Source organism: Zerene cesonia, chromosome 5, assembly GCF_012273895.1.
Source record: "Zerene cesonia ecotype Mississippi chromosome 5, Zerene_cesonia_1.1, whole genome shotgun sequence".
NCBI lineage: Eukaryota > Metazoa > Arthropoda > Insecta > Lepidoptera > Pieridae > Zerene > Zerene cesonia.
The window spans coordinates 1,255,568-1,271,582 of NC_052106.1; the positions used below are offsets into that span (position 1 = coordinate 1,255,568).

General features: G+C 32.5%; 2 protein-coding genes across 2 annotated transcripts in view; one reads left to right on the forward strand and one right to left on the reverse strand.

Annotated features, from left to right (window-relative positions):
- LOC119840107 (phosphoglucomutase) overlaps window positions 1-1,103 on the forward strand; it is an 8,015-nt gene extending 6,912 nt beyond the window's left edge. Inside the window, exons 9-10 of the mRNA XM_038366616.1 lie at window positions 628-707; window positions 944-1,103. Of these exons, the coding sequence (XP_038222544.1) occupies window positions 628-707; window positions 944-1,082 (219 nt within the window). The 3' untranslated portion in view covers window positions 1,083-1,103. The remainder of the gene's footprint in view (window positions 1-627; window positions 708-943) is intronic.
- A 951-nt stretch (window positions 1,104-2,054) lies between these two features.
- On the reverse strand, window positions 2,055-10,800 carry LOC119840154 (sodium-coupled neutral amino acid transporter 9 homolog). The gene is made up of 12 exons (XM_038366667.1): window positions 10,769-10,800; window positions 7,866-7,930; window positions 7,090-7,208; window positions 6,307-6,410; window positions 5,836-5,993; window positions 5,167-5,328; window positions 4,696-4,902; window positions 4,149-4,342; window positions 3,776-3,880; window positions 3,493-3,561; window positions 2,666-2,829; window positions 2,055-2,372 (listed from the first exon to the last, which is right to left on the reverse strand). Exons 1-12 carry the CDS (start codon window positions 10,798-10,800, stop codon window positions 2,204-2,206), a joined length of 1,548 nt encoding a protein of 515 aa, XP_038222595.1. The 3' UTR covers window positions 2,055-2,203.
- Window positions 10,801-16,015: the final 5,215 nt, after the last annotated feature.

Consider the following 16,015-nt stretch of genomic DNA (forward strand, 5'->3'; position numbering starts at 1 on the left):
CACTTTTCGCCCGGTTTCCGAGAAAAGCGATGTCAGTCAGTCAGTGGGTGTGTAGCTTTATATAGTATAATAATATATTTTTTTATACTCGGTCATAATTTCCATTTTTCTGTCAGTCGATAAAATAATATTTAAATTGAAGGTTGTTATCATTTTGCATTCAAGTGGTAATTTCTATTTTTACCCGACTGCGACAGAACGAAGGTAATGTTTTTCGAGTGTATCTTAGGCAATCCCATCCCCTCATCGTATTTTTATGAGTTGTGTCAATAGGTTTGTTTCAGTTGTGAGTATAGTGTCACATAAACAAAAAAACAGATATTTAACTGATGGTCATTATTGGCCTCGGTTGCTCTGACGCGCGTCTTTCACTTTATCCCTACTCCGCGGTCGACCGTCACGCGACATGCGATACACAAACCGAAAAATTTGAGACGATATAATAAAAGTTTCACTTTAAAAAATGACCGCACGGGTTATTTTATTAGAACCTATACAATAATATTTCTAAAGATGCTTATGCAACGGAGCCCAAAAATAAAATAGTACAAAATTGTTTTTATTATTTTATATTTTTTCAAAATCCTTTAAAAATGGATCCAATGACACATGACTATATGCATACAGGGTCTCCGCATAGTGTTCGAGGATGGATCCCGCATTGTACTGCGCCTGAGTGGCACCGGCAGTTCGGGGGCTACTGTGCGGTGAGTAAACTTTCAACCGACTTCAAAAAAGGAGGAGGTTCTCAATTTACCTGTTTTATTGTGTTTGTTCGCTCAGAACTTTCGGTTGGGTGTTCGAATCGATTTAAATTTATTTCTTTTAATTGTAAACAGATGAGTTAACTTTTATTTTCTATGCAAATCAACTAGAACAGAATCGATTCAGGGTCATTTATAAATATATTTAATACAAAAGTTTATAATTCGTTTATCCACAGATTATACATAGATTCGTACGAGGCTAGTGACGTTCTCGGTTCGGCGCAGGAAAAGTTGGCGCCACTTATCGATGTCGCTCTGCAAATTTCGCAATTACAGAAATACACCGGCCGTGACCAACCCACTGTTATCACATAAATTGAATAATGTTCATCTAAACTAAAAAAATTAAATGTTCCTCTAATTAAAAGAAAAAATGTCATGTTGCCATGACAGTGACAGTGCATTCTATGATTGTCTATACTCTATGTTTATTGTTATGGCGGCAAAATATATACTGTTGTTAATTTAGCGTCTATGAGGCTGCTATTTTATGTTTTTTAAATTATCGTTTATATAACCTTTAACATTTTAATTATTGAGAAAGTAAACATGAAAAAATATATAAAATTTTATGAATATTTTTAAAATTACTAATATAATCATAATATTATATATTGCCAAGGAATGTTGAGATTTTATTATAAATATGTCTATTTACATTTTACATGTCTTCACAAAATTAAGTGCAATATTATTAATACGGATTTAGATTAAGTTATATTTGTATTTATATTTTTACTTTTTTAATATAAGAGTAAATAAAACAGTTCAGTTTTAAAAATATTGCTTTATTCCTAACCTTATAAATATATTATGACTAGATAAATTACAGGATGACTAGTGAAATACTCTTCAAACTCGATAATGTGATGCTTTGATATTGTATAGATAAAAAAATATACATTGTGTATACAATTATATCAATTTGTGTGATTTTTTTAATTTGCTAAAATTAACCGAAAGTTAGAAGTAGCGAGAATGCAAAATAAAAAAATAACATGAATTGTTTTTGTTTGTGGCAATTGAGACAAAAATTAATAACCCACTTTTATACCTAGAACTAGAGGGTCTAGTAATGTATTTAAGTTCAAAGCATATTTCACCAGCTTTCCGGTATATTGACATTACGTATTATATAAAGGAACATTCGTATAGAAGTATAAGTAGATATTTTCAAATAAAATACAAAATTAATATTTTGTATATTTCATGAATTTATTAATTAGCTACTTGATAAGTCAAAGGACTCTGTGTACCACAACCGACTGGTTAATCGGACGTTTTATTTACAGACTTCTGTATAAAACCGACAAAGACAGAAATGTCTTATGTACTTATTCTCACTACAAGGATATTATACGGAATTTAAGACTTATTCTAAAATAAGTCTAAAATAATCAGAAATACATATTACTTTCACGGAAAAATACAAAATATTACTCAATGAAGAACTGCATAAAAAGATTGCCAGTTCCAAAGACAATAATGGCGGTATAGAAGAAGGTCTTCCACAGAGTTAACTCTCGGCGGATGTATAGAGAACGCATGTAGAGTAGCGCGGGAAGTGTGAACACGTGGACTAGACCGCTCACTGCGCCCGTGTAGCTGGGAAATAAATATTTGATAATAAAGATTAGAGATAAAACCGATACGTACGATAAACTGCTCTGTATAAAAACACTGTGTCAGAAAATATATCCATATTTTTTTTTTAATTTTAAAGGAACCTAGTTGGTTTTCTATCTATGGGTGGGGTACCGACTAAACTCCATTGTGTTCCGTCGAGCCATGTAAATGAGGGGGCCGCGGGTGATAGTATTTATATATCTAAAACTACGCTATTTATATATCTAAAACAACTTACTAATTATGTAAGTACTTTACACAATCTGACTCACCGTATTATAGTCCCCACATTGGGGCACAAGCAAGCGACGAGGATGCTCAGGCTAACGAATAGCAGGTTGACGAGCAGCGTGACGGTTCGCGACTCCTTCAGAGGCAGCAGCAGCAGCGCCTCCGTGCGTAGCATATACATCACCAGAGGGTATACTGTTATTACCTATGGCACGACTAATTTAATAGTAGTCTATGGTTACACAAGAGGAGAGCGAATGTTCTAGATTATTTATACATTTTTTCAATACATAAGTAAATAGAAATTTATTTAGTTTATCTCCAAAAAAAAATTCCGTTTAAAAAAGCAGATTTAAAAAATATAATTTATACTATATCTATCTAATATATCAAATTATCGTGTCACAGTTTTCGTTGCCATACTCCTCCGAAACGGCTTCACCGATTTTGATGAAATTTTTTGTGCTTATCCGGTATCTATGAGAATCGGCCAACATCTATTTTTCATACCCCTAAATGATAAAGAGTAAGGCAGAACAGCGTTTGCCGGGTGCAGCTAGTTATCTATACTATTGAGGTTAAATAACCGCTAATACAGTCATAATGTGGATGGGGTACGAATTTCAAACATTAAATTAAATTATGATATATATATACGGTACGGATAGGCAGATGTTGTTGCATTATTATTACAATTTTATCTTAACTATAATATTATAACGCTGAAGAGTTTGTTTGAACGCACTAATCTCAGAAACTAGAGGTCCGATTTGAAAAATTATTTCAGTGTTAGATAGACCATTTATTGAGGAAGGCTATAGTATATCCATACTTAAAGAAATCTTTTTAAATATATTCTAATACCCACCTGAAATAGTAGTAACGCTCTCGCTACAACCGTCATGACGTCGTGCATCTCGAAGTTATTTAGTATATTCTGAAAATGACAAAGAAGGAAATATACAATATTATAAAGGAATTATATAAAGCGAGAAATAAGTTCTTACTCTACATTCCTATTAATATTTAAGATTAAAAGAAATATATTGAAGATAAAGAGGTACCGAAACAAAAAAAAGAAATAGCTATCAACACACAACACACACAATACTTGAATACGATAATTATAAAATATTAAAGTTAAGACTTACATCTTCTATGCAACTCTTAGCAAGTGGGAAGCAGATGTAAAATACAGCGCCCACTATAGTATATGTAACTGTTACCAAAAGAAAGGCTATGGTGAGATCTCGGCCCTGGAATATAATTACATGGGTTAATAAAATGTATATGCTTTCTTGTAAAACTGTTTGAGTTAAAAGTATGTAAAAATGTAAGTTGTATCGTTATATATAAATATATGTATAAGCTACTACCAAGTACGGATATAAAGTGATCTATTAATCAAATTAATAAAATCTACAGTATGCACAGAAATCTTAATAATTACAATCACATAAAGTAAAAAAGGCGCATTTCTAACTACACATACACATATTCAGTCAGCAGAGCAAATATACTCACATTTCTATCTTGGCGTTCGTTATTTGCCATAATTGTGATAATAATGTTATGAATGTAAAAGGAGAGCGCCAACATGCCGCTGAGTACAGCTGCGTCAGTGCCCCGGTGCGGGGCCTCCGCCGTGCTGAAGTTGAGGCCCCACGAATATCCCTTCACGATTACAAACACGAGCAAGTATAGAACTGAGAGCGTGCCTGAAATTGTTTTAATATGTTGTTAAATCCAACTTACATTATAAAGGAGAAGGTTTGTAAGAATCTATGGATGTTTGTGTTACTGTGTCACGCAAAAACATCTCATGGGATATGTATGAAATTTAGTAAAAGTAGAATATTGTCTAAATTATTATAGGCAGGCAGGTTCCAACTACAACAACTAGTTAACCAAGAATTTAAAAGTTTATGAATTGTTAGTTAGTAGTTGCAAAATAAATTGTGACCCTTATATAGTTCATATTTTTTCAAAATGTTTAAAAGTTTCAAAGTAAAATCTGAACGATACAGAATTTAAATAAAAGTTATTTTATTTTTTTCACACTATCACTTACCTAGGGAATTGAATTTTGTGAAGAATGAAACATTTCTGAAATTCAAAAGTGGGAAGACTATGATAGCTACGAAGAAGGGCACCGTGGTGTGAAGGCCCCAGTACGGGGACGGATCCTGCACAGGGACGTCATTTAGGGGCCCAATAAGGTCATTCTTTGGACACATTAAGCTGGAGTTGAACGTTGTTATATTGGCAACTGGTTCTTCTGAAATCATATAGAATATTCTTAAAATTTCAGATCAAAATTGATTTTAAATTGAGCGGACTGGTAAAATGAAAAATTTCAACTACCTATTTAAACGAACATGCGTAAAATAAATTTATTTATCGTTTACTGTACTATGTACGCAGTTAGCCCAGGTTACTGAATTCAATCTATTTATAACTCAATCTTTTCCACAACAATTTTCTGACACGTTATTGCCATATTAGGCCTGAAAAAGCAAAGACAGTTATTTTCATAACTAACCGATAAAATAATTAACAGTATAGTAGAGGAAGTTGGTGATGAGTACCCAGTAGACCACGTTGGCACCGACTAGCACCAGCAAGCTGAACCCGTGCGCGATCACCTCTGCGAAGGGGCCCAACAGCGCGCGGCAAAGCGATGGCACCTCATAACTATCCCCTCCTGGAAATGCCGATATTATCTATGCATTAATACTTTTATGAGGATGTAAGTTATCACAAATTAATTCCTATGTACTGATTGTGAATCAAATTAGTGGAAACTAAATGAAACGCAAAGAAGGCTCTAATTATTCAAAAATAGTTCTACAGTGGTATAATTTATGTGTTTATTAATACGTGCAATATGCTTCGATGCTTTTTACCGAGCAATCATCAAGCACAATTTAATATACAACATTTTATTATTTACCATCGGTCCACGTCGGTTTCACGTATATATCCAAAGAAATAATTGTTGAAATTAGTCCAGTATATATCCAAAGAAATAATTGTTGAAATTAGTGAGCCAATTTTAATGGTACCATTTTATTTAGAAAACCTGGTTGAAAGCATGGTGCCTCCCGTGTGTCTTTTAAATTCGGTCTAGTTCTGACATTCGAATTCGGTTCAGTTTTTTGTTGAAAATAATTAGGATTCAATGTGTGCTAGCACAGACTGCAACGCTCACCATGGTACATATTGACGGTGAGCAGCAAGTAGGCGGTGAAGAGGCAGAGGCCGGCCATGAAGGCGAGCAGCATCAGCGCGGCCGGCAGCCCCGCGCGCTCCACGCCCCACGCCATCGTCAGTAGTGACGAGCCCATTATTGTGTTCCATATTGAGAAACTGAAATATGATTGTTCCTTTAATCGCATTGATAGCATAAGTTTTGTTTATTTAATTGTCGTCGTAGCTTCAGCCTGGACCATCAACTGTTGTACAAAGGTTCTCATAATAAATGTGGTACATATGTGTGAAACTTTACAATTTATAAGTGCTAACTAAATAGTATAGATATATTTTTTATATTTCTTTCTTAATCCAAATAATCAATAAATACATATAAATGAACAGCTTTATATATCTGACAAGTACTCATATACATATAAATGAATAAGTTAAATAATAAGAAACTTATAATAAATAATAGGTAACATACATTGTAACCAGGGAGCTTTGTCTTTTCTTTGTAGGTTTATTTGGTTTTTCAAACGTCCGTTTGTATGTGGCTATTATATCCGCATCTGACAGCTCTCCAGGACCCTTAAAAAATACTTTATTTAGCACAACCCTTTATACCCTTAACAATAAATTTATAACTACTTTTATACTTATAAAACTAAACTTTGTTCAATACCATTTGCAACTATAAAGAAAATTCGTTTCGATATTACTATTGTATTTATTACCTTCTATTTCGTTTTTAGGACTTGATTTTACAACATGTGTACTTTTTTATAAGTAAGTATGTCTCGTACTACATAGATAAAGCTAAAAATAGCAACGAGTGTAATTTTATCTTGACGCCTACTTCTTAATTAATATCATAATAACATTCAATTTATTGGAAATTCTGAGAATTTTGATCAATAATTAATTTGTATGAAAATAAGTCATCATTCCTAAGATTAGCGAAATAAACGATCAAACTATAATCTATATATTAATAATATGAAGTGGTTTGTTTGTTTGTTGTTTAAATTATAGCAGACTCCCTGCGCCCCGAGGTTTCACCCGCGTATGTTCGTATCACGTAGGAATATCGGGATAAAAAGTTGCCATTATGTTATTCTAGTTGTCCAGTTATCTACGTACTAAATTTCATTGCAATCGGTTCAGTAGTTTCGTGAAAGAGCAACAAAAACACACACATACTTGCAAACTTTCGCATTTATAATATTAGTAGGAAGTAGGAAGATAGATTGTTACGACATTTCGTTACCAGGGTGTCAGAGCTGACGCAGTGAATGCTCTTATAAGCAGGTATGTAGCTCGGAGCCAACAGCAGAGGAGCAGTTTCCCGCTCCATTGCGCTCTGAAAGCTGGCACTGCTCGTGGATACTGAAGGGATTTTCCTGCAATTAATTAATACTTTTTTCAGCATAATAATTTTGAATTGAATATAATTATTAATGCAAATCAGAATGGATTTCCCCATGGAAATAAGTGTCTTAAATCGTTATAATCGCCTATGTCATTATCTTCAAAGATAAAAAATAAAACTACAGGTAGGTACCATTAAGTTGCTCTGCTGCGACGACTAAGCAGGCTAACAAACCCACTTGCACTTTAATAATTTTAGATACATAGGAATTACTAATTACTTGTTTTACTTACGTTCATAGTATATACATTAGATACATTTTGTGTGTGGGAGTTGAGCACGCTTCAGTACGTATTGGGCCAGCTCGCACCGGGGAACTATCACACTCTTATCAAATAATATCATGCTATTGTGTTACGTACGGTGAGTGGGGGAGCCGGAGGCCCATTTCCTTTTCCTTACCCTTCCCAGTCCATTCCTTCTTTCCAATCATCAATCATTTGCTTATCCCTTACCCCTTAAAAGCGGACAGCGCATCCGCAAAGGCACTACCTCTGCAAATGTTCATGGGCAGTGTTGATCGCTTACCATCAGACGAACCACCAGCTCAGTTACCCACAATAACATAAAAAAACTCATAGTGAATCATTTAGTAGGTACTCACGTGTATCTACAGCCTCGCTTCCTATCCTCTCCGTCCTCACAGTCCGAGGAATCCGAGCAGGCGCTCCCGAACACTCTGTTACATATGCATATCGTGATTATTGAGTTAAAAGTTTGAGTATCGAATTAGAAATATACGTTTAAGATAAGAATGATAAGTATTTATCTATTAATATATTTATATTTGGGTCAGTCACATTTAACCAAATATCAAGTAAGATGGACTAGAGCGTTGAGATATAAAATGTGCCTAAAAAATAATTTTCGCAGTAAAATCCTACTATCCTACTATCCTACTTCCTACTAATATTATAAATGCGAAAGTTTGTATGTGTGTGTGTTTGTTGCTCTTTTACGCAAAGACTACTGAACCGATTGACAACTGGAATTACATATAGGCAACTTTTTATCCCGATATTCATACGGGATACGCACTTACGCTCGTGAAACCGCGGGGCGCAGCTAGTTATTTTATAAAGGCGATAGATTCTGAAGATGGATGTATTTGTGTACTTTCTCGAGAAAACCACTAAATGTATTTTTAACGATTCTTGGCTGATATTCAGCTAATGTACTATACGAAAAAGTTTTAGAAATACTTGTCTTTGCCCTGAAATTTTATAAAGTATAGAACCTTGTAGTGAGGCTCATTACAGAGACAATCATTCTAGCTTACTAGAATCTGATAAGGACAGACTTATTTTCTACATGCATGAGATTTTCCTAGGTCGTGCTTGAATCTGTGGCGCTCTACCATACATGATTGTGTTCAGATAAGTTATAACTTTATTATAATGTGTGTTTAATAATATGTTTTTAATGAAAATATTATTAAAAATTGAGAGCAGTGTTTGCAAAAGCGATAAATATTGAAATTCATCAATTATTTCCAAAATTATCCCATTAAAATTTTCCTTTTAGATATATAGTTTTTGAGAAGACAAAGACAATCTCGTATTCAAGGCAATATCGGGAACCTTGATCCCGAGATAATGTTAAATTGTAATAATATTACACTTAATGGCTCATAAATAATGTTATAAGTGTAAATTATCGGCCTAGTTACATAGTAGAGCTATGTGTACAACTTTCTATGACATAGTAATTTAATAACATACTAGATATTGTTATTGGGTAGAAAGATTAACTTATGTGACCACAGAACACATGTTATACCCGATAGAGACGCTATTAAAAAAATATCTACAATGTTACGCAAGATTGTTTCCCCATAAATGTATTTATTTAAGCTTTATAATTATAATAACGATTTACAATATAGCCCTACTAACTACCAACGTATAATTAATAGCATAGAATTATGTTATCTATGTATACCATATAGATTATAAATCTAAATAAGGTGAAAACTAACTCGCTACTTGAGTTAAAACTTAAAAGGGTCACTGAACTAGCACAAAATGAAGATAAGACTAAACAATTTAAAAATTAAATGGTAGGATGTCGAATATGATATTTAGGTAAGAAATACGAAAATTACAAACTATAAATAATGAAATGATGTTAGTTATATTAATATTGCATCATCTGTTGATGCAATATTATGCACTACTTTAAAGTATAGGTTAAATGTGCTCTATCTGTCCGTTGGTATGTCTGTCTCTTCTTCGCACCAAAAATACTCGACCGATGTCGATGAAATTAGAAATTAAAACTTCAGGACTGTTTTTTTTTTCTTTGGCGGGAAACTACCTAATTTCGATGTAAATGTAAAATAACGATGTCTCACGAAAATAATTAAAATTAAATTATAAACACTGACCTCACTTGTATTTACCTACATTATTGACTTATTCAAAATCATAATCATACACATTTAGTACAAAATTATAAAATTATCTTAAATACACACTGTAACGCCTAAAAGCATATCTTTAACCTAATTTATTTAATTATTAAACCAAAAAAGATCTAGATAAGGTCATATAATATAAGGTAGCTCTATTTCCATGGTCAATTATATTATTAAATACAAAGTTTTGGACGGATCTTATGGAGTTACAAATGTACGTTTTTGGTATTTATGCATCAATAATTTTAAACTATAATAAGTAGCTTTATTTATTCTTATGTACATGATGTGTACTAAACGAATGGTGAGATTTAGGAGTTACAAAATCTTTTAAATTTTGGGCTTGTCAACTTCCAAGCGGAGTTCATTCTAAAACTTAGCAACACAAACCGCAAAGGAATTGTTGCAGAATTTACTGTTCGCGACAAGGATGGAGGTTCACAGCGGTGAAGGAAAACAACGTGACGAAACCGGCATGTCTGAGAATCAAAAATTCGACGACATGTGACATCTCCCAACCCGCACTTGGCCAGCGTGGTGGATTATGGCCTAAACCCTCATAGGAGGCCTGTGTCCCAGCAGTGGGAACATATATGGGCTGATGACACTTGCCTCTCGTACCGGCTCCGCCCAGGTTTAATAACGAATTAAAATACATCCTATATAATATATAGTCTATAAGTATAGTATATAAGTGATATCACTTAAGAATACTGTAGCCTACGTAGCTTTTAGCCGGTGAAAGAATAATTCCAATCGGATTAGTTTCGGAGCCTAATTATAATGTCCCATACATCACAGATTTAAAATAAAATAAAACATGCGTTCAAGAATTTAGTGTGTATACGCATTTACTTTCAGTTTTTTCGGTGTAGGCACAGTAGATATTAGTATAACATTAAGTGGGTATTAAAATACTACAATTACAGATAATATATTAATATAATAATGTGAGCTTATATTAGACAAATACTTATTTGCTTTCCCGCATAAAAATAAAGACAATTTAATGATGCCAGTCCCTTACATTCTTACGAATAGGCAAGAACAAAAATGTGAGACAATATTTGCAAATGTTTTTTCCTTATTCGAGTCACTAACTTGCGCTGCAGTTCTGTGAGCAACAAAACCATTTGCAAATGCCACAAACATGTGGGTTTGCATATTCGTGAAAATGTAAGACTAGCAGTATTAGAGCGCACACATGCATGCAAGCGAATGACCTAGGTATCTCTATATCCAGTGATTAGTACTAACTTAATCATCAGCCCATATATGTTCTCACTACTGGGACACAGGCCTCCTATGAGGGTTCAGGCGATAATCTACCACGCTGCCCAAGTGCGGGTTGGCAGATGTCACATGTCGTCGAACATGCCGGTTTCCTCATGATGTTTTCCTTCACCGTTTCGAGCTGTGGTGATGTTATCCACATGTGCAGAAAAATTGAAAAATCAATTAATTTCCTGCACGCTCGTCTGGTCTCGAACCCCGACTTATCGATTTTGAAGTCCAAGGTCCTACCACTGCTCAAGTCTTATTATTAACTGAATAGTATTAATACATAACTCACCCGTAACTATCAGTAGAACGTACTGAACTGGCCGCAGATTCGTCACCACTCTTATCATTATTATTCCTTTTAAAACGCATTTTTCTATACAATTAATAAATCAATTCACGTCAAATGTACCATCGTATGCGACAGTTCAATCACAATTGATAATCATTTTGTTTTCCATATAACTGAGAATATAAATATCTCGTTAATATCCGATACTGAAGTAATTGAACCCGACCGTCATAGATAATGATTGTTACCAAGTTTAACTTAATCGTGGCTTCAGATACGTCTTTATTGTTCTTAAAAATTCGCGACCTTTTATTTAATTTTTAGTTTTATAGCATTGAAATGCTTTATAAATGAGAAACGCAGGTTCGAATCCTGCCTCGTGATCAAATTTTTTCTATTCTCTCAAAATTTCTCAATTCGCGACCTGTTATTAACCTTAACTTTACATTAATTTGTTACATGCAACAAATGTTTTTGATTAAGAGCGCGATAAATATGTGGTCATATCATACGTATAATAAAACAGCAATCAGACCATTTCTGTAATTTATGCAAAATGGATGTTTCATACGAAACAATGGTTAAAAAAATGTTTTCAGTTTGTATCTGCTTCAATCATCACTGGACAGGTTTTATATGGGGACAGACCAATATTAAGTTCAACCTATATTTTGTTTAAAAAAAAATGTATGGTGGAGCCTGCTATGTAACCTAGATATAAAAAAAAATTCGTGAATATGTTATCAAATGACGACAAAGGATATATCATAATATAGGTTTTAAAAAAGGAAAAGGTTTCTAATGAGGTTTCTTGCAAAATAAATAGTCATACTGCATCTTGTTTCAAATCTATGAGGTACAGAATTTGTAGTTCGAATGAACAAAGCCGAGAGTGGATAACTATTCAATTTTTTTTAGATATTCTGTAAACTTTAGTGATAGTATTTTCTTTTGCAATTTAAGTATGTAGTAAACACGACCTATGAAAATGTGTCCATAAAAATGCTTGCACACCATAGATACATATTCAATTTGATTTAAATATTAATGGTAAATAACAAGCAATTTTAAAGTAAATTAAGATTTATTTACAATAAATACAATTTATGGAACAAATCACAAGTAAAGCAGATCCAAAGTTGTCAAGGTCTGCTTCAAATTACTCTATGATAAACATTACAAACTAAAATAATTTATAAATAACATCCTATCTTTGGCTGGCGCCTAATAAATAAAATAAAATATACAGGAACATATTCTATATGTGTACAATTTTGATAACTGAGATTGTTATTTTTATATCTAATACAGCCAAATTAGACAATTTATTTCTTCCTGTTTACAAAATATGTTAAACCAGTAATTTATACTAAATGAACTTATATAATTAGTGAAATAGGTAGTTTAAGTACAGATAGATTTTTATTAATCAAACAATTAACATTTTTACATAAAAAATTATTCACAAATATTCATTTAATGAATTTGCGCCACCATACACCAGTTGCACAAAGAATAATTTTAAGCTAGCTGGCAGCAGTGAATTTTACAATGCTTTTAAAATGACCTCCTGCTGAGACAATCAATGTCCTTTGGGCACATTGAGGTCTCTATATATTGTGTTTTGCAATTCATTTAGATGTTTTGACATGCTCTATGTCAATTACTAACTAAGAGAACCAAATAATCACTAAAACAAGAGCTATCTAATAAAAACAATGTTTAAAATTCAACCGTAGTATTTGTTAAGAAATGTTTAAAAGAAGAAATTCCTTTTACGCCTCCATCTATGAAGTACTAATTTGTATGAGGATTAAATTAAGCATGATTTAATGATACAATAATGGTTTGATTTGATTATATTTTAAATCCCAATTTTCTCATACAGGCTTTGTGTTCTTCTATCAGCGCACCACATTCATCTTCTCCCTTTTCTATAATGCTGTAAATTTAATAATTGTTTAGTAAACGATAAAATATTGGCTCTTGTGGTCACTTAATATTTATTTTAAGGATATTTTAGTCAAGATGAAGTTTGCTTCAATATAACAGATCATTAGAACTTCTACATATATTCAAGAAAAGGTATTTGAGGTATAGCGTCAGTATTTTCAAGGACAAAAACGATCACACAAAAAATTACGCAATAAAGGACGAATTGTACGAAATTTGACTTATAACCTTACCATGCATCTCTTGCTCTCTTCGTTTCGGGACAAGCACAACATGGCTTAAGTTTAGGTTTTTCACCACTAGCCGGAGCTGGTACTTCCTCCACTTTTACATCTACAGATTTCGCACTAGCATTACCCATTTTACTCTCACTTTTCTTAATTCGATGATGCAATTTTATGTGGAAAACGAAAATAACAGCGTGATAATGACAATGACATTTCAGTCGTCAGATTTGACATCTCATAGCATCTATCACTGTCATATAGACGTCCACAGATTGAGAACTAGTTACTTAAACATCTGCTTTTTGGCATAATCCATCCTCGGAGGGAACGGGAACGGGGAATAGCCACTAAAGAAAAATAAGAAGAAAGATGAAAGTCATCTGCTTTATAAGAACATAAGAATTTGGTCTTTTTGGTTAATTTGCATCGAAACAAATTAGTATACCTATTTAATTTGATTCCACGTATGCAAATTAACCAAATAAAATATATAGTCGATTTTATTGCATTTTACAAATATTTTTGGGTCTTAAAACTGATTCTTGAGTTATCGATTGTGTAGGATATCCAAATCATAAATCGTGTAATATTAATTATTCAAATATCTAATTGATAAATTGATCAATCAAAAATGTTTTGATGGCTATAATCTGCCAATTTTCAAATTATTATTAAATCTGTGCCATTTGGAAATTATTTGTGTACCAAAGTACACGTAAAGGGGGTACTTTTTTTATATAAATGAAAATTAATACAGTACTTACTGCTGTGTACGATCCAGCTTCCACAAACCCTCACGGAATTATTATAGCAAGACTGCACTTGGATTTTCGATGATTCCACATGTGAATTTCAATTTTTATTGATTTATATTAGGCCTCCAAGACACCCTTAAAATTGGTTTTAATATGTTTTGTGAATACGCCGTCAATCAATGACATTAAATTGTTTAAACAATATAATTTATATATATTATAGCTATAGTTTTTACAATATAGTTAATAAATAAAGCTTCGTTTTGTTTCGACTGCAATGGCTTTGTACAAGTTCTTTGTTTTTATAATCTAGTTATATAGTACTTTTCATGAACTTAAAGTATGCATATTTTGTACACTACAATAAAATTAATTTTCATTTCTTTAATAGGGATAAATAAAACAAGAATTGAATGCCACTGAAACTTTAATCGGAAGAGCTAAAAATAAAACAATCGTGCAAAACTTTCTTGAAACTTAAAAAAACTAGACAAATACTAAACTCATTAAAACCTAAATCGATACAAAACGAAAATTTCATAATCACTTAAACACCATATCATAATCATTTTATAAAGCGATATATCAATCACCAGTTCATGATTAAAATTACATACGATCTTTAAAATAAACCTATAAAAAGTAAATGAATTGATACATAATTACATGGTAAAAAGGAGAATTAAAAAAAAACGAAGGTCGCAGTCATTATGTACCAACACTTCACTAAAAAAAAATAAAAAATAACATTCAATAACAAAATTAGTATGTTAATGTGGTTAAAATCAAAAATGCACTTAAAAATAACAGATGATATCAATAATGACGATAATATAATGTTACTTGATTAAAATTCAGTTTGGAGTTCTGGTTTGTCACCTGATGGGGAGTCAAATTCACGCTGTTGTCCAAAACTGATGTATTGATTTTTTATTATATTTTGTCATACGCCAAATAACGTTATCTGTACGAACGAATATTTTGCGGCGTTTCGCCTGGTACTACCTGGGTTCGATCTAAAGATGAAAATAAAAGTTGCAATTCATATAAAAATAAAAATACACGGCCTTACGTTATGCCGCGAAATAATCGCTCATAAAAATAACGACGTATCGTATCTCTTAAAAGACATATTATTGATAATATGTAATCAAAAGAATCAAAGATTGGCTTCTAAAATTGGACAGACGTAATTTCAATGATCAAAAGTTAAAAGCGATTTAATGATTAAAAACTTAGTCGTTACTGATGAGGGAGCATAAAATACAGAATCAAAAAATAAAACATGCCTTCTTATAAAATCTACGCGCTTATAACTAATTTTTAGGCACTCGGCCTGTTTACTTCAACAATTTAAGTCTTGCGATCGAGATCAAACTGTCGTATGCTTTGAGCTATCATTAAAAATCGATAAAACTACATTTTTATACTTAAAATCAACGAGCTATAGACTATAAATAACAAATGACAGTTATTAGCCACAGACTGTTATGGCTATAGCCATAGACGCAGCGATTGTCGATAGCTATTTAACAATTAAAATAACTGTCAGTTATACAACACTTAATCAGTCTTGAGCGTTTGGAGATCAGTAAGTATTCGCTACAAGTATAAAATCAGTCTATATGACTATTCATCCAGTGGCAATATCAAAACATATTAAATACATTCGTTTCAAAAATAACATTCGTGAAGTTTTTGATGATGGCAACTGGATAATAGTGTAACGCTTATAATATTTTCACGCTTATGAGACGAGGTATATCATATTTTTCCAGCCCTGTTTTTCCTTGGGGATTGGTTAAATGAAGCTTTTTTTTAACAATTTAAGTGATTTTTC

Coding starts and splice junctions, on each gene's coding strand:
- LOC119840154 (XM_038366667.1), bottom strand. CDS start 10,800: ATGGTTTTGTTGCTCACAGAACTGCAGCGCAA. Junction 7,209..7,865: donor AGAGGATAGGAAGCGAGGCT/GTAGATACACGT, acceptor AAATCCCTTCAG/TATCCACGAGCAGTGCCAGC. Junction 2,373..2,665: donor AATGTGGGGACTATAATACG/GTGAGTCAGATT, acceptor TTTATTTCCCAG/CTACACGGGCGCAGTGAGCG.